Source organism: Lethenteron reissneri, chromosome 20 (assembly GCF_015708825.2).
Source record: "Lethenteron reissneri isolate LAM-NWPU_2019-01 chromosome 20, ASM1570882v1, whole genome shotgun sequence".
Taxonomy (NCBI): Eukaryota; Metazoa; Chordata; class Hyperoartia; order Petromyzontiformes; family Petromyzontidae; genus Lethenteron; species Lethenteron reissneri.
In genome coordinates, this window is record NC_083798.1 from 17,813,989 (window position 1) to 17,834,052 (window position 20,064).

General features: G+C 41.9%; 2 protein-coding genes across 3 annotated transcripts in view; both read left to right on the forward strand.

The window, feature by feature from the left end:
* Nucleotides 1-20,064, forward strand: part of LOC133344908 (uncharacterized) — an 842,858-nt gene that overhangs the window by 313,242 nt on the left and 509,552 nt on the right. The window lies entirely within an intron of this gene.
* Nucleotides 3,023-20,064, forward strand: part of LOC133344899 (pleckstrin homology domain-containing family M member 1-like) — a 61,938-nt gene continuing 44,896 nt past the window's right edge. The window contains 5 exon segments of the mRNA XM_061555212.1: nucleotides 3,023-3,106; nucleotides 10,163-10,244; nucleotides 10,966-11,222; nucleotides 13,559-13,769; nucleotides 15,345-16,599. Coding sequence (XP_061411196.1) covers nucleotides 10,194-10,244; nucleotides 10,966-11,222; nucleotides 13,559-13,769; nucleotides 15,345-16,599 — 1,774 coding nt within the window. The 5' untranslated portion in view covers nucleotides 3,023-3,106; nucleotides 10,163-10,193.

Consider the following 20,064-nt stretch of genomic DNA (forward strand, 5'->3'; position numbering starts at 1 on the left):
GCTTGGCTCCGCCGTTATCACACCTCCCTTCTCGAATCCTTTAGCAGGTTCTGGGGGCGTCCAGATGGCGTCCTCCATGACCCATGCCCTAGAACCTCCGTTCTGCCAACACACCCGTGCTCACGCTCACCAGCGTGTGCACTGTCTGTCCACCACAGCAGCTGCTGCTGTCCACCAGCCAGCGGTCACGGCCGGGTCGGGCGGTCTGGAGTCTGTGGGTCAGTACCGCGGGTGTTGTGTGAGGCCGTGGCACTTTGGCTGAACCCGACTGGACACGTGACCGGATCAAGGTGGGGGCCGGGGGCACCTTGAGGGCCACGTGGACAGAAGAAGAGCCTTCTCGAGAGTTCTCGAAGGTGGGCGTGGCCGGGGTGTGGCCTGGGTGCGCTGAGGTGCATATAAGCGGGCTCCGCACCTGGTGCGGGGCTGCTCGGGTCTGGGATGAAGATGCCTTGTGAAGACGCCTCATGAAGAGAAGAGTCAAGCTTCAAGTCAGCGTGGCCAAGCAGTAGCCCTCCTGCCTTGGTCACGCTAGTCGTATCAGAGTGTCAGTGTTAGCGAGTGGCAGTGTGGGTTAGCGAGGATAGGTTGGTGGTCACCACTCTATGTGCAGTGTTGTCACATGTTGAGTAATAAATAGTGTTGCCTCCCTAATTCAGTGTGTGCACCTCTATCGAACCATTTCACATTTATTGCATCGTTAACAATCATCTCAAATTGTATGTGCGCTCAATTGACAGACTAAAACATTACCTTACATTCTGGCCTTACAGAAGTGAAACCTTTCGGAATGTACATTTTACTTTTAGAAACACTGGTACTACATCTCAGCTTTAATGATACTGGTGCAAGTACTTATAAGTCAGTGATGCATATGAAACATTCCCCGAGTCATCCTTTAAAATTAGACTCTTTGTCTCTTGAGTTATCATCAGGTTACACAAATGAAACTTCAAACTTATTCCTTCTTTAAAAGTGGTACTATAAAAAATGTTACACCACTTGTGCAACACACATCCAGGCACACAGCATAACATATTTCCATTCCATAAACCTGTACAGACAATAGAGGGATCCGTGTTACATTTACGAAGTACTGTATAACGGTGGCAAAGAAAAGCTTTCCTCAACGTATATTATTACATCCTTTACATAAGGACATTTGTGGTTTAGCCGAAGTCACACAGCTACTAAAGGTATGTACTGTTAAGGTATTTCACTTCCCTTTCCACACGTGATACTGTCATTTCAAATCCATAACTGCAGAGGGTTTATTAGCAGTGCTGACCTCCAAGACAAGGACCGCAAAACACTAATAAATCCCAAAAGATGTGTATTAGATCTCAGGACCAAGTTGGCCAGGCACATGGCTGGTGCTGAGTTGGACCAAGAGATTCGCTTAAAGTGAATAAAACACGATGTGTCCGGAGATTCTTGTCAAAAAATATACGTGTGTTTGCATTTTTTCTTTATTAAAGAATGCAAAAAAACAGGACACTCATTTTGACGCATTTTATTTTAAATACGACACCGCTATGGATGTTTAACAACGGACAACTAAGCTTTTATGTTTGTTACATGGCGCATTGCATGCAATGTGGCAGGACATGATAAAACATGTATTCGACACACACACTCGAGGAATCTAAATGAATAAAGTAGCGCAACCTGAATTTAAAAAGAAAACTGCTTGGCCATTCCATGGTTAAATCGGGGTAAATGTTGGTCGTAGATTTGTGGTGAATCGCGGAGCCGGTTGAGATGCACCACAATGCCACACGAGGCTTAGAGAAACAAGGGCACACACACACACACGATGGCCATATGGCCTCGGGGCTATCTCACAGACAAGGTCAGGCTGTTAATAAACAAAAACACACCACCCCCAATATAAACCAAGCCACGGTTGCCATAAAAAATAAGCAATGCGAGCCGCATTTAAAAACTGCCCGTCACTGCAAATCACGATGTTTTTGTAGATTGGTGTTACCTTCTCTCAACCACGAGTCTCAAGTAAACATTGTGGAGTGTTTAAGAATAAAATAATTGAAACCCTGCGAGGAGTTTAAAATTAGAGGTAAAACGTCTGATCGGCCACAAAGAGGCAAACATGCAAGTACAGTACTGTAATTCACATTTACAACCTGTAACATTGGTAATACTGTAAAATAAAAAATTCAGTACTACCCCACAGCATCATCATCACGCTATACAACTTGCCAGCCGGCAATGTTGCGTTGTAAGCGTTGCCTACATATTAATGACAACGATCCTCCCTTTATAGCCTTAAGCGTCTATGAAGGCTGGCATGGCACACGAGGGGGTGGGGGGTTGGACCAGCACCACCACGCCCGACCGCCTTTGTCTCCCTAGTGGCGATTTCTTTTACACACCGTACAAAGTACTCATTTGGAGCTGAGTCGACCTAGTGGAGGCCCAGGACTGGGGCTTATATGTTTTACGGGGTGGGTGTTTGCCGTGAGCGGGAATCGAACCCGGGTCGCTAGGTTCGTAGCGCAGCGCGCTGACCACTACGCCACCATACTCTTAGGTTTTTTTTGGGTAAAGTCAAGTAGGTAAAGCTTCAAATCTAGAATCAAGTAGGTAAAATAAGAAAAATTATAATATAAATAATAATATACATATACACCTGATGACGGAGACTTGTGTTGCCTCCGAAACGTCGTGATTTATTATTTTATTTCCATTATTATTATTTTTATTATTATTTTTATTATTAATTTGTATTTTTTATTATTAATTTGTATTTTTACCGACGTGACTTTACCGAAAAAACCCGAAGAGTATGAATCCTTGCAGTCACGAAAGCTTCAAATCTAGAATCACTACACTACCGCTATTAATACACTCAGGGGGGGGGCCGTATTCGGCAAGGCCTCTCGCCAAATTTACGTCCCACCGCATGTCTACCCCCCCCCCCAGGAGCGAGTTTACGCATGCGCACCGACGCAACGCGCGGCGGATTTGACGGTACTTCCGTTTGGGGGAGGGGAGGGGCCGGATTTGGCAAAGTCGTCATGAGGAAGAAGGCGGCTGCCGCAGTGTTTACATGGTGAGCGCTTCGGTGGTGATCGTTGTGTTCCAGGTAACCCACTTTGTGTTTACAACAACGATTGTTACATTTATTATCTTTAGTAGTTTTAACACGCGTACGGTTTGTAAAACGTCGTCGTCGGGAGATGTTGTTCACGATGTGCGGGGCGGGGGGGGCCTGCGCCTCGAGTTAAAGGTACAATTAATGCATGTTCGTGTGTGATTTGATTACGTTTTACACGATAATTGGGTGGTGGGGCTTTATGTTTTACGCTTTTTTGTTTTAAATGTCAACGTTGGTGTCGCTTATTTAGTGTCCGTCTATGACGGCGACTTAGGAGTTGAGTTTTAAGTTGGATCTGGTAGGAATGGAACCGCGTTATTTGAGACCCCCCCCCCAACCACCACCGAGATGGTGTATTTTTATTGATATTCCGTCGATAGTTTTAGCTATATGCCCGTGTACCACTTGTTTGTGAGAAGTTAAGAGTGGTATTCCTATGGGGGTAGGTCACACTTCAGCGTGGAGAAATGTTTGCGTTATCACAGTGGGCTCAAGGCCTATCTCACCCTTGAGATGGGAGGCAGTCGTACTTTTAATTTGTTATATTTCATGGCCTTTTTGAGTGTTGTATTATTATTCCCTGCTCATCTTGTGTTTTTTTCTCGAAACACTTCGGTTAACTTTCAAAAGGATTAAAAAAAACCGATGTGTAGTACTTTAGTAAAATTCCCCAGACTCTTAAGCAAGACTATCCTATTGTTGGTTCTTTCGGTAAAGTCACGTAGAAGGGAAATAATAAAATAATAAAAATTAAAAACCTATAAAAATTCTCACGACGTTTCGACTACAACAAATAGCAATCATCATCAGGTGTGAAATCCACCGCAAATAAAAAAAATATTACTGTGGATTTCACAATTAGAAACATTTTCTTGCTGTGGATTTCACACCTGATGATGATTGCTTGTGTTGCAGTCGAAACGTCGTGATAATTTTTATTGTTTAATATTTTTATTATGTTATTATCTCCCTTCTACGTTACTTTACCGAAAGAACCAAGAATATGAAGTCACGAAAGCTTTAAATACAAATTCAGGACTATCCTGTTAAGGAGTCTTGAGGCGATGGAGATGTTTTCTGATAATGTTTGTTGTATGCATATGTGCTTATTAATTTTCTAGATACTGTATAATACTGTATAATACAGTATCTACATTTCGATGTGGCTTAACAAGTATTACTATTGGTGATGCTGCGTTGGCAATGGTGAACAAGCACAACTTAATCTGCCACGGCCCCTTCTTCCGAGCACTTAAACAGAGGTCTGAAGAGGTAGAGAGTCAATGGGGTTTGTAGACTGCACTTAATACCATCTGACCTGATGGGAATTACATTTAAAATGTTTTCTTATGACGAGTTTTTTTTTTATGGGAGGCATATGAAGTTACGTAATAGTAGCCATTGAGTAACAGCAGACAAATCCTAAAAATAATCCAAAGTATTCAATTGAAATAAAAAAATGTTTTAGAACACTTTGATGGGACTATACATGATGGGGGAGGGGGGGGGGTGTTCTCCTCGGGACAAACTGGATGCAACCAGGGTACAATTACAATTTCAAAAGAATGAATTTGACTGCCTTGCATTTCTGTGGCAGAGAAGTGGGGTGGAGTTGGGGGGGGTCCAACAATCCAACTACAGTAACTCCTCTGCCCAAGTACTGTACTATTATAATGAAAGGTTTGACTGCCACATTTCAGGGGCAAACTATCTGGTGATGCCTTCGTGAATGGAAAATAATTAACTTTAAAAACTCAACACACTTGTCGAACTTTGAAACTAAAATTTGAAAAATGAAACTCGCTAGGGATTGTTTGTCAAGCACCCAATAACACAGTAATGTTTTCAGTGAAGATGAGGCGTTCATTTCGTTCTGCCCGCTGAACTGTACTCATCAGTTTATATAAAGAATGGGATGTAAATCAGTTGGTCAAGCAGAAAGCAGTTCACATGTTGACGAATGTTCCTTTTCCTAGAAGTTTTGACGAAAGTGTGTGCCATTGTCTCCATCGCCAACTGGTCAATTCGCCAATGCAGCTGTTAAGTCAACATGCGAATTTGACTCGAGGAGTTTTTATATCTTGGCAGTCGTATCGTCATCTGTGATTCTTTGGGGTCCGTAACATAAGCGCCACCACCTGTTGGTGCAGTATCACTTGGTGGGAAGTCTGCATGAGCATCAACACGTGCTGGTTTTAGCCATTCTGAGCTTTAACTTTTTAAATGTTAAACACAGTTATGTAAATGGTGCGTTTAATTATTTGTGCCATTGTACTGCGTGTGGTGATAATTACAATATTTAAATTCGATATGTAAAAGTATTCTATGTTTGTCTACAAATTTCTACCACGTCCGAACAGTAAAACGTGAAATGTCTTTTGTATTGGTATTTTAAAAAAATCAGGAATTATAATTTTGTTCAAGTTATTATAATGTAGATTATGCTTAAACTTAATGTTGGAAAGATAACTATAAATGTATGTACATTAACCTGCCAATACTACTGGGGCACTTGTTTTTTGACCTGCAGTGTTTTGTGTGAATTAGTGCATATAAATCCTTGTGCACGTTAAAATTACTTTTCAAAAGCAGCCAATTTAGTTTGACTAATTTAGTCCATTGACAGCTCACTGAGGTAAAAAGTACCTGGGTGAGCATAGCTACAACAAGGTAGTAAAACATGTTTGTGCTTATGAGCAATTTGCTAAGTTGTGATTAGGGGTGCAGCACTGGGAAAATCACATCACATGGTCTTTAATGTCCCATACACTAATGTAGACTGTAATTTGGTCATTCACAATTAGAAATTACCAGCCTAATGTGGCCATCAACATGTTGGTTCTGTATAACTTGGACAATTCTGTATACAGTCTGTATAACCCGGCTCACTGGAATGGATTGGCGTATGATGTTCAAAATACTATGATAGATTTAATTTATTTTATACCTACGTGACTTTACCGAAATAACCAAATAGTATGGATCCCTACAGTCACGAAAACTTCAAATCTAGACTATGATAATGGTTTGTAAAAGTGTGTCGGCATGATGTAATGCTCACTTGGGATTATGAGCTATGCTTTATGGGTATGGCTTGTTTACTCTGTTCCTGAAAACATTGGTTAACATGTTTTTTTCCTGTGCACCTATCCACTTTAAGAGAATTCCTATCAGTGCACTGAGGATTATGCAGCCTTGTTCCATTTTACAACTTCACTCGGATACGGGGTCAGAGGTCTGCATTATGTGCTTTATTTTAAAACGTATTTTGTCACAAAAGAGCAAAACTCACTTAGTTCATTGTTTCTGTTGTATATGTAACTAGCCTTTTGCCCGTCCTAGGACGGAAGCTGTAATATTTAATCTTGCACAATAGAATATCATCAAACACTACACTGCATTTCACTGTAGCACTATTAATGGCAGTGATGCTTGCACAAACTATGTCATAAAAACCTCACTTGTCACTGTAGCACTGTATTTAACTGAACTTCAATTAGCCTTTTGCCCATCCTAGGACGGAAGCTGTACTATTAAAGATGCACATTTACGTTTTCTTGTGTGATTGTGCATATTTTTAGGAATTGTTGCACGTAAATACATTTTTCTTAACTAAAAAAATGAAACCTCGGTATACGATATTTTGTGTGAATCTCTTGTACTGTATTAATGGCAGTGATTCTTGCACGAAACTATGTCATAAAACACCTCGCTTCATTTAACTCACCTTCAATTAGTTTGAAATCACTGCTCTGATACTTTATTTTCTTTTGCTTTCGCTCGCTGGGGTTGTAATCAATTTGAATTCGATACAATGTCTGGAAAATCACGGAGAAATGTAAATATTTTGACATTATTTAGAAGAAAAATTTGACCTGCTTTTTGTTTCAAGTGCTGAAGAAATAAATAAAGACACCAAATAAAATTTGTTGCTGCGTAGAATTATTATTTTGATTAACTGTCAATAAATAAACTTCAAATTTAAGGCGAATTTGCATTAAAAACAATTATTTTCGCTCGACCTGCGGGAGTGTACAAATCCACGCGCTCACGATTATTAATGAGGGGGGCTCTTTTGCAGTGACGTCACGTGCGGATGTAGCACTGTGCTGCGTAGATTTAGATTTATTTTTGACCGTCACTTTCTGTAAAGAAACATTATATTTGAAGCGACTTTGCGAAAAAAAATATTTCCACTCGACCTTCCGCATGAGTGTAAAAATCCACCCGCTCACGATTATTGTATTATTAATGAGGGGGGGGGGGGTGCGGCGTGTGGAGTGACGTCACGTGCGTTACACACATTTCTGGGCTATTGTAGTAATTAGGTGAGAGTCCAAAATACACTGCAAAGAGGATCTGGTTGACAAATATAGTGATTGAGCAACAGTTATTTTTTATTTTAAAAGCGCAGGTAATTTTTTCATGTGTCGGTTGACCTACAACTCCTGCACATGTTATGATTGGTCATTGTGAATGCTGTAGTGGGATATTTTATGTTCAGTTACGTTTTTACAACCTCAATTTCCACATATAACATGGCTAACTTCACCTTTTCACATGAAATAAGACATCGATAATACACTTGTCATTTCCCTCAATAATTACCAAGTAGCTACAGATATTTCAAATCATGTATGCCATTTGGCTGTATAATTGTAGCATCCATTTCACAGTCAGAAGTTTGCAAATTTAAATTCCATTTTGGGGCCAACCAATCATTCATCCATCCATGGTCCATGAAATTATCACCACTTTGTTACAAGTCGATCAGTGGTCATCCTATATCTAGACTGTTTCCAGCCATAATGTTTTAATTTCGACCACCTACTCAAGTTTGCCTACATAGGTGAGCAATGATTCAACATTCATTTGATAATTTTGGCACCTTACCTTGAATCAAAGTTTAGTTGTTGGAGGCATGGAATAAGAGTCGGAAATACTTCTTTCAGAATTCCAAAAGGCCCGTCATGTCTCATCAGGCAAAGGTACAGCAAGGTGACACCACAAAACTATTTTAGGGGAATGGTACAGCAAGGTGACACTACAGGACTATTTTCAGGGAATGTTACAGTAACCTGACACCAGGACTATTTGTGGATTCATTTTTATTTGGCCTGTTTTCCCACCACTACATGTTCTTTTATGTCCAATTAAGAGTGGGTTTGTCCCATACTAGTGAAGAGGAGTCGGAGACTGGTTAAGCACTTCTTTATTCGTCAACCCACAGCAAAACTCGTTCCAAAACCAACCCCGAACACGCGTCTCACAGCCCCTTTTAACCCCTCCATCTCTGCCCTCGTTCCCAATACACATCCTCGTCTCGCACGCCTGGTCCTGGTGACGTCAGTGCCCTTTAATCTTTGACCCCCGTCTAGTGTATTCCCGTGCGTGTGATTGGTGCGTGTTATACTGAGTGCGGATCTGCGTGGTGCGTGTACGCGAGGGTGGCAAGCAGATCCCTTACCCTAGTTCCAATGTAATAAATTATAGCCCTATTAGCCAAAGTAGATACAAACTATTCTGGTTTTATGTCCAGTTCTAGAAACTGCACTTATACCATCAACCCAATACTGTACACCTGAAATCTTAATTTGTACCCATAATCTTAGTAGTACTGGCCCAGCTCTCTGGCAGACCTATTATATTAGTGCATTATTGACAAAACGGCTATACATTTACATAACCAAACCCAGCCACCTCACTGAAGTCAAATGAAAGGTTATCTTCCCTACTTGAACAAGTGTTGGCTAATGCACATCTCTGCAGGTGGCATGAAATGCATTGTGTGGTTTAACATCCTTTTGGGGAAATCTGCATATGTTCTTTTGTGGTCTGCACCAGTTTTGGTCAGATCTAGGTATTTAAGCAGGTTTGAGCTTTCCACAAAGTGGTACTCGTTGTATGTCTTGTTTATTTTAGTCTCAAATTGTCGTACTGTTATGTATTGCATTGTTGCTGTAAAATCATAAAATGTAACAACTTTAGGCCTTGGTAAATCCACTGCTGGATGCACTTCCACACCATGTCAGTCATTGGGGGGTTTTGTGAGTTGGTGAAGGATGAAGCCCATGACCGGTTTCAAATATCATTCCACTATGGACCCAGAACAATGGAGTCTCCATCCCCAACAACGTATGCTATTTGTGTAAGACTTTGTATGGTTATCAGTGAGAAAAATCTCAAATGGCTATCTTTTGCAATGGTAGTGGTTGCATAATTCCTTTCTGGTGTTTCTTTGGAGATTATTTATGAGTATGCCAGTCTTATAGTCAAAACCACTTAATTTGAAAATTAAACGGGGATATTTGATATATTTAACATGCAAATGTAATACTATTTCAAGGTGTTTCAGGGTCCTACTTTCTACAGTAATAACTTGAAAATCATTAGGCAAATGGCATGTTATCTTCATGAATGTATACTCATCTTTTCATTATTTATAAATCATTGTAGTGTTCAGAATATCTATCAATGTTACCATTTTAGCCCACAGATAAGACTATGTATAGCAGAAAGCAATTTTGTAAGAATGTTGTTTATGATGGCGCAATTCATTTTTCATTCTTTGAGTTATTTCCTATTCACAGTACAATTCCTTCTAACCTTTTCAATGAGATGTTGCCATCTGTGCAAAATAACTAACATATGCATAAGTTGCATACACTGTGCCTATGATTTTATTTTGAAACTGTATTTGACCTTCACCTGCACAAAACAGTTATTTATTTTCAAGTGTTTCTCATAGTCATAATAATACGTCTTAAATTGACCATTCATTATAATTTATATTTTAGTCTTGTAGTGTTCATTGATAACTTTTACATATTTCACTTAAGCTCGGTGCTCTGTTTAGAGAGCCTTTACTGATGAAACAGAGTAACATTGGTCCATTGTTCAATGTAATACATTTAATTTTACTTTAGTGCTTACCTGTGTGTTATCTATGTATCCATTACCTGGTTTCTGCCAAGCTAGTACTGGAAAATGCTGATGCACAAAGTCCTCAAGTCTGCGTGAATGCTACTGTGCTGTCCTCTGCAGGTGAGGGGCAGGCTGCTACAGCGTTTGCGTCATGTCCGGCACAGATGAGTACAGAAATATCTCGGAAAAGGAGACCAAGAAAGTGAGTGCACTGCATGCAGTGTTGGCAAAAAAATAAATCATGTCTATAATCAAATTACCAGGGACCGATACAATGAATATTCTACACTTACTCTGATAACACTTTGCTCATCATGTTACGCATCGCATGTACTGGTTGATTACCTTCATAATAACACATCAGACCCAGGGCCAATTATAATTGCAGCAGCATTATTATAAAAAATTACATTTCCAGTGTGATTACAATTCATTACATATGACACAACTATAATTGACCTCAGGTCTGAATTAAATTAATTCTCAAAAAAGGATTATCCCAACAAAAATGTTTAATGGCCATTGATCAGTTCCGGTCAGGGATTGACTGTTCTCTCTAGATTCAGTAAAATCAGTACCACTTGGTAGACAGTCCAGTAGTGGTTGTCCTATTGAGAGACTGCTTTTGCGATAAGAATGTAACGTTTCCACTTTCGGCTTAAGGCTGCCAATGGATACAAGCACAACGTCTTGCTCGCTTTAGCAGGAAGACACGTTGGCTTGTATGACATGATCTATGTTTATCCCTCATAGTCAGCAATTGTGGAAGTGACACACACAGCTGGTTCTTGCATAAGCACGTGCATATGTCTCGTGACATGACTGAAAACACAATTTGTACATAACCGGCAACAAAATCCATGTCATACGTTTAGTACCGAGCTGTACGAGGCCTGACTCTCACTCCCACCCGCCATTTTCAGACGATCAGCTACTGCGTGGCGGACACCGTGCGCAATCTGCAGTTGAGCCATGTCACGTCGGGCAAGCACGTGACGAGCGATGAGGACGATGCTAACAAGCTGTGCTGTGCCCTGGAGGCCACCTTCATGCACGGTCTCAAGGACAAGTACCTCCGCAGTGATGCCCCCTCAGACAAACGCGTCCGGTGGAATAACCGGACTTCCGGTGGACTCCCCGAACCGGTCTTTTGGAGCCTGCTCAAGTCCATCACGCACAGGTACAGTCTTCTCCAGTGTAAAAGGAAGACCCTTCCCAAAAAATTACCGAGTGCTCTTTTGTAGATTGGAATACGATTTGATCCAATGAGACTGACAGTGCAAGAATTGACCATATGACTTGACCAAGATCGACATCCCAAATAAAATTGAATGTTGTCTGATAAGCCAAGAACATGGGAAATGTTGATATTTTTAAGAAAAACCCCCCATTATTTTTGTTGTAAAAGATTATAGCCATAATTTAAAATCTATAATTCTATATGCCTTTTTCATTGGCATATCCAAACCAGAGCCATGCTCCTGACATCACATGCAACGTGTGATTTCAAGATGCATGTGGTTGATGCGGTGACACTCGTACAAACTGATACACACGCAGTTTTACAAATTCGCACACAATTGCCTCTGACTTGTTAAACACCATTTTGTTCACTTTGTCAGGTGTGATGACATGACACTCATAGAATAAGCCATTGGCCTCACCCCTGGCTCTTAGCCCCGAGCTAGATTCCTAACTCCTGACTGCGGTAGTATCTACTGACTATAGTGGTATCTACTAAATCTATAGTAGCATCTACTGACTCAATAGTAGTATCTATCGACTCTACGGTAGTATCTACTAACTATACAGTAGTATCTACTGACTCTATAGTAGTATCTACCTACTTTATCGTAGTATTTACTGACTGCAGTAGTATCTACTGACTCAATAGTAGTATCTGCCGACTCTACAGTAGTCAACATGGTACATTATACGCTTTGGGTCTTTCGGTAAAGTCACGTAGATAGAAAAAAGAATTAAAAATCACAACGTTTCGATCACAATACAAGCAATCGTCTTCAGGTGAAAAAATACAGCAGGCGAACTGCTGAGGCAGGAGAAATATAGCGAGAGAACTACTGCAGCAAGAGGTTATAGGTTTGAGATGGGTACAACCCAAGGGTAAGTGGGTTGGGCAAGAGATGGAATTTACAAGTAATATACCTCGGCCATTGTATTGCTAGAGATTAGAGATTAGCATGTCAATGTGAGATGGCTCCCACAGCAGCGGCTGTGTTAATGAGACATATTCAGCCTATTAAACAACGAGAGCCACCGCCACATCGAGGAAAAGGGAAGGAGCGGCTATGTTAGTGAGACATATAGCCTGTTAATGTGAAGACATTAACACGGTAATGTAACTCAGAGAGTCTGAAATAACTGTTAACATCAGCAGGTAGGATGGAAGCATCACAGCCTAGTTATGACTTTACCTGGTTAATAACATCCTTCCAATGATTGCTCAGTTTGTACCCATCTTCTCGGTTGAAATATGGTACACTATGATATATTGTTTGGTTTTTGGCAGCTCCATTTATTTTTCTTAGTTAAAAAAGGGAAAACTATTATGGTTGTTGGGAAATATTTAATCATGTACAGCAAGCCAGTAATCGTTTTTGTCATAGCCTTATCAGCCATGCATTTTAACAACCTTTGTTACAATGCATAGTGTATTGTTTGAGTCTCTCCATGTTAGTCTATGAAGCACAGTACATAGAGGAAGATTTGAAATCCATATTGGTAGCAAACTTCGATTTTTTTATTTACACAAGCACATGTTAACTTTTCAAAGTCATGGATTAATATTGTTGTGGTGGATAAAAAAATAGCTGCAATATTGTCACTCCGCTCATAAAGACTGCTTTGGTGTGGGTTGGTGAAGGCATGGGGCGGAGGGATGTGCCTCACTGCCAAATAGAATATCTCTTGTTATTTTGCTTAGCACACAGCTCAGCCTTTTGGACTCACGTTAGTCTTTCTAACTTCATATAACCTAGATTTGAAGCTTTCGTGACTGCAGGAATTACCCGAGAAGCCTATTTGTGCGACTCCGATCTCTTCATTTTGCCATTTGAATCATACTTGCTGACGAACTAGACATGTTTCAACACAAGTGTTCTTTTAAATGTCGAAATGTCTACTGCACAAAGTTATTTGCTTCCTCATTTTGATGAACAACTTCTAAATTGTAACTCCACTGTCTTCCCACGTAATTACAACCTGCATTCATTAACATTTAATATTAATTGCTCACCATTGTGTCTGTGTTGCTAATAACAAATAGTCCCACAAAAACCTCTTGGCAAAATAATCCAAATGAAACAGAAAAAAATAGTGAAAGGGTCACATGGAAATAACAGATCAAACAATAAAATCACGTGATTTTATTCATATTTATTTTCTACCTACGTGACTTTACCGAAAGAACCAAAGAGTATGGATCCTCGCAGTCACGAAAACTTCAAATCTAGAATATTTTATCTAAAGCCTGTGTTATTCTTATGTCACCTGCAGGAATGTGCTGGCAGAATTGAACAGCCTAAAATTCATCAACACGGACATAGGCCGCTGCCGGGCCTGGTTACGCCTGGCGTTGAATGACAGCCTAATAGAGTGCTACGTCACGTCTCTGCTGCGTGAGAAGGCCACCCTGGCTGACGCCTACCATCCAAGCGCCTTCCTCATGGACCCTGAGGAGACCACCATCTTCCTCTCCTACCTCCAGGTCGCACATTGATGCAACGTTGTGTCACGGTCCTGCCAGGTGGCACTGTGGTTAAATCGTCTGACTCGCAGTCCAAAGGTTCAAGTCCCACTTGTGACTCGCCCATTTATCAACACTCCGGGGTCGGCAAAAGTTAATACCAATTTTTTTAGGAGTCCATATTTGTGTCTCCTATGAAGATGATTACAATCCCGAAGATTGTGTAATTTTCAATGGATGGCTTAGAACTGCCAATGGAAATGAGCATCACATTATTAAGAACAGATAGCACAGAGCATTATTTCCATGTTCACACACAGCTTATTTGCATTAACATAATAACATCCTTTATTTACGAAAGCCTCATTGACTGTCAAGACTGTTTTCAGGAGTGTTCTGAATCGTGTTACTTAACTTGTCAGGATATACGTGTTTTGCAAGTGGAAATAAACAGGAGAAAAAAACATTTCGTATGACATGACATTTAAAGTGAGCACAAATGGGTCAGAATTGTATATGCTATCCTGCCATCTCCTGGCCACCTCGCAGCACAGCAGAAGTTTGAGTCGCATCCATGGTGACCTATGTGTGATCATCAACCCTGCTGGGTTACAGGCATGTGCCACCATGATTTGTTCACCATGAAGTATATGGGACATTTTCAAGTATTGATTCCCATCACATTGTAATATTTATGTTGGTTATTTTATATCCAATGCATGCACAGGCTTTTAATAGTCATTGGATTATGTGATCTGGGAGCTCACCACTGATCCAGTTCACACAGAGTCAATGCTACTATTTTCATCAGGAAATTGCCAATCTTCATTGGACAAGCACAGCTGACTTCTCAGCCAGTGGTATGCATTTATCAATCCTAGAAGGATAATCATTAGCTGAACCAACCCTTCACCAGAATTTGAACTTTCAACCTTCCAATTGTGAGATGGGTGATCAAACCACATGCCACCGGCTATATCTCTCTAATTGTGTGCACTATAATGTGTAATTTTCTAAGTTACTGTTCATATACTTAAGAACGTAAACATGCATGTCAGACGTAGTATTTGTGTGAAATATTTTCTTTAACTGTTTAACGAGCATAATCCAATGTTATAAAGTTATGCGATCTAACCAAAAAAACTGTATTATGGATGATATTGGTCGCGAAAGCAATACGTGTTAAACAGTATTTTGGATAATCCAATGTTATAGCAGAATTTCTCTGGTAGAGATATTCACATTACTATCCCATTGACCTTTGACCATTTATCTGTGAAATCTCAGAAAAAAAACATACTAATGTGTCACTGTTGTCAAGTCAACATGGTACACTGATATATTGTTTGGTTTTTGGCAGCACAATTTTTTTTATCCATCATACAAATGTACTTCAATGATCATTTGTTACGGGCTCCTTATTGCTCCCACAGAGTTGTACATAATGAATTAACAATTTTTGCCAAATCACCATCTGGCTATTAATACAAAGGTCAATGGTAAATGATTACACACAACTGTGTTGATACACAATGCACATCTATTCCCGTGATTGGGACCAATGTACCAATTTACCCATGATGCGTATGTACACAGGGCACCGCCAGCTTGACCTTCACCCTCTCCTACAAATCGAGTGTTCTCAACGAGTGGACGACAACGCCACTTGCTCTTGCCGGCCTTTTGCCGCACAGCATCTCGTCAAATCTGGACAGTCTGGACCGCCGGCCCAGTATGAGCAGCGTAGCGAGCTCGTCCTCGGATGGCAGTTCGATCGCGTCAACCACAAGTGATGCCGTGGAGGTTTTCCGGGGGGTGCCGAAGCGCAGCTACAGCCATTCCGAGCGACTAGGCACGGGGCCTGGGCAGGGACGGCATGGGGGAATAACAGGCAACGTTGGTGGGAACATTACAGCAGTAGCAACGACACCGCAGGAGAATCGGCTGCACCCGGAACAGTACAGCTGGCAAGGAGGAACGCAAGAATCGTTGGGTGCACATATGGTAATGCAGGGTACGTTGCTCGCACCCGCGAATGTGACTGTGGATGGGATGGATCGCACCCAATCGACCCACAATGATACCTTAAAGTTTAGTATTGATTGCGAAGTGAAAGGAGTTCGCTCTGCTTTGAGCAGTGCTACTGACGTAAATGGATTAGGCCCATGCAGCAACCTCCCTAAAGGAAGTGGGGTTGCCCCGAGTCTCTCGGAAAAATTAAGTCTCCATCCTTCTGGTTTGGAATGCAAGAGTCTGCCTCCTGATGACATGACAGGATCGTCTTGCAGCACACCACTCACTGATGGTGTCAACAGCCACGCCAGCCCAGCATCAAGCGGAACTCCATCCGACGAGGTCAGCCCGGCTTTAGAGGCGATGGAGGATCCATTCACATTGAATGTGCGGTTCGTCACTAATGCCAACTCTACTGCCCTTATAAATGCCGGTCCCCTTAACTTGCAAGCCATGTTCCCATCGGATGGAGTGAGAGGGGCTTCCGCCTCGTGGAACGGAGCACTCCTACGAACACCCGGTATCGCCGCAGCACCCTCGGGACTCTCAGTGGATGATGATGAGGTCACTCCGGAGACTCCCTCGAGGGTGGATGACGCCATAAGCAGGAGAAGAAGCAGCGGCCGAGATCTCTTCGGCTCAGAGGAGGACATTTACACGCTGAGCACAGGCGGGAGGGAGGCAACATCCCAGACAGGCGGCTCTTTGCACCCTGTTGTGGGACGACAGGAGCGCGCTGCCTCCAGTGCCTGCCCCGACACAGAGCACGCAAGCATGAGCTCATCTGCCCCTTGCTCGTCGCTCAGCAACATTGTGGTGGTGCACAAGAGGAAAACAGGCAAGTGATTTTGATGTGGCATTTATTCTTTGTTTTGCTAAGTTGTGGGGTTTTTTGTTTATATATTTGTGTATGGAACTGGATAATTGATGTGCAGCGTTGTGGGATGCAATTGCACGAATTACGCTATATAACATAAAATTATTATTGTTATCGAGTTACTGGTGTTTGTTTTGATGAAAAGCCCTTGTTTATGGTTGTATTGGTGTTACATTTGTTTTTGTGCACATGCATGGACGTGTTTACGGACAGTTAACGTGATTATGTTTTCCCTTGCTTATGGTTGTATTGGTGCTAAATTTGTTTTTGTGCACACGCATGGTTGTGATTATTTGGATATGAATAGGACACAATAGTGATCACCCCTTGCCTTTTTATCTTGCACACTATTTTCATTAATAATTGGAATGAAGTGAAGCTCTTCTTGATATTGCCAACGTGAGTGATAAAAATAAGCAATGCTTCTCAACCATGCAGTTAAGTGCATAGCATTGGATATGCAGGAAAATGTATTGTAACAGAATTGAAATCAACTGCATGAATACTGTACTATACATGAATGAATGAAAGCCTTTTTATCTCACAGGAGAGCGCTTTGAGTCAGTCCTTTGAAGCCTTTGTGTGCATATAAACTGACTCCCATATATGTTTACATCTAGTACACCATGTGTGCTATGCAGTACAGTGCTCATATATGCAAGTGTGTACGATTATACAGCAGTATGCATATTATGGGTTAACTCAATGACATCTCTTCATGAGAAATTTGACTTTGGTTTGGTATATTGCTGTCTTTTGGGTCTATTTGTAAACAACGAGTGTTTGAGAGTGGTTATGGCATGTGCGGCTGTGTACAGTGCGGCAGGGGGTAGTGCATTTTGCCTTCAGAGAAAAAGCAAATGTGCGCTGCTGCCATACCCATTACCTCACGAGACCATCTGCCAGCCCCACTACCCCTCCCTCCTCTCTCCATCACGCAGGTCACACGGATCACAGTAGCCATCCATTCGCTCATGATCACTGCTGAAGGGCCAATTCGATCCACCGGAAGCGGTGGTTGAATGGTTGTTTTAACTGTTGAGGGTAGTGCACTTTGAAGTATTTGGATGCTAATTGTTTTGTCAATTCTCTGTGTGCTTGAATGAGCATGAACATTGGATCCCTCATTGTCTTCTGTGGTTCTGAGTCTGTGGTCAAAATTCCACGTTTATAATGGCAAAAACCAGTGTACCTATCGGACAACTTCTGTTGAAGTGTCACAAAGTGCTGCTACACACTTCATGATTGGCTGAATGAACCCATTATAATGAATGATCTTCTGATTGGGTGTCAAGTGCAATAACTATTGTACCATTCAGCTAGATAACATATCCTACATTGTGTATTTTTTTTGGTAACCCCCTACATTATCACATCCTACTCAATGTAATACTGTAACAAGAATTCATTAAAATTGTCTCCATATATAAACGAGTATTAGGCTGTTGTGGCTTACATCTTATTTTGGGGCAGCAGTAACATTGCAAGATCTTGTGTTGGGAACCAGTCTCTTTACAGGACAACTTTAGACTTCCACAAAGATACTTATTTGTAGATGCGGGAAAAGTAATGTGTTACATTTTCCCATAACCGGGACTGGAACCTGCAACCTTTTGATAGGAAGTCGAGTTACAGCATCCCACTGGGCCTTCCTAGAGATGCTGGGAAAAAAATGTGTGGTGCTCAATGCCAACTTCACTAAATGATCATCTTTAGGAAAAACTGAAATGACAGTGTGCAGTTTAGTTGGCATTTTGAGAGTAATGCATCGTGGCAAAAATATTACATAACACTTCAAGGGGTTATAATTGAGCACGTTGAATGCAGTGCTAAGTGTGTGTTACATTGTTATACTCCAAACAATAGACTTAAAACGTTCGTGACTGCAGGAATTCATATTCTTGGTTCTTTCTATAAAGTCACGTAGATAGAAAACAAAAATCAAGCGTTTGATGACATAAAATACCCAGGCAGTTTCTTAGTTTTGGAGGGGCTGATGATAAGGCCCCGCCTCATAGTAGCATGCTCCACGTTCAGCAGCAGTGCCTCATAACTCCTTCTCTGAGTGAGCAGAAATCACTAAATTATCCTACCATTGTGTTGGAACCAGATGGAGATTCCTCTAATACAGCCATGACAGGCTTCTCGAACTACGTGGTTGAAAAATATGTTAAATACTGTAGGCGCCGGTGGAAATCCCTGTCGCACCCCAAGGTGTACAGGGAATGGCTCTGACTCCCAGCCACGTAGGTTTACCCGGGCCCGCTAACCATCATGAAGCTCCTTAATGATCGTGAGCAGAGGGTCAGGGACTCCGAAAGCACGCAGAACAACACAGAGCCCAGGCCTACTGATGGTATCATAGGCCTTGACCAGGTCAATAAAGCAGAGATGTAGGTCTTGTTGGAATTCCTTACACCTCTGCTGTAGCAAACGGACAGAAAATATGGCATCTGTGCAGGACCGCCCTTTCCTGAAACCACATTGAGGCTCCGCAAGCCTTTCCTCAGTGTGCTTGGCAAGGCGATGTTGAATAATCCTTGCCAGGACCTTTCCCGGCACACTGAGGAGTGAGATGCCCCTGTAGTTGTTACAGTCTGTGCGGTCCCCCTTCTTAAAGAGGGGGACCACAAGGGCATCCTTCCAATCCTGCGGAACCCGTCCAGTGGTCCAGACTGTTGTTATGATGTCACACACACATGGACGCACACACACACACATTGACGCACACACAAATACATCGACTTACACACACATCGACTGACTAACACACACATCGACTTGCACACACACACATCGACGCAAACACGCACATCGATTCACAGGCACACATGGACTTAGACACAAATTAGTATTGTAATATTTAGGAACTTAATTTTTTAATATTAGTTGTCTGCACACAAACATTCTATTAATACTAGCGGAAGTACCCGGCTTTGCCCGGGTGAAAAATATATTTCTTAAAAACCTTACATATATACACAGATGGGCTGCTACCCCTGCCCCCCCCCCCCCAGCCACGATATCCTCGGCCGCTGTGCAGTAATATGTACGGCCTATAGTGTGGTGGGGTGTCGAGGCCTAGTACCGTGCAGAGCCTCCGGCCTCGCCTAAATTGCCCACCCGGCTGAGGCTGGGTACTGGTGCCGTTAACCCCCCCCCCCCCGCGCTACAATAATACTGTCTAATCGCTATAATTTTATTATCTACCGACCCTATAATAGTAATTGCACACATTGGGGTGGGGGGGGAGTGAAGAGGACGTGAAACTTTGATGAATTTACCTCAGTCGCGTGTTAATGCGTGCGCATATTTTTAACGGGAATTAAAAATGGCGTCCACCCCGCAGCGAATGCGTCGCTACCCGTTGCCAGGGGCAACCGCCGTCCAATGAAACTGCGTATGGTCCGGCGACACACAGACAGA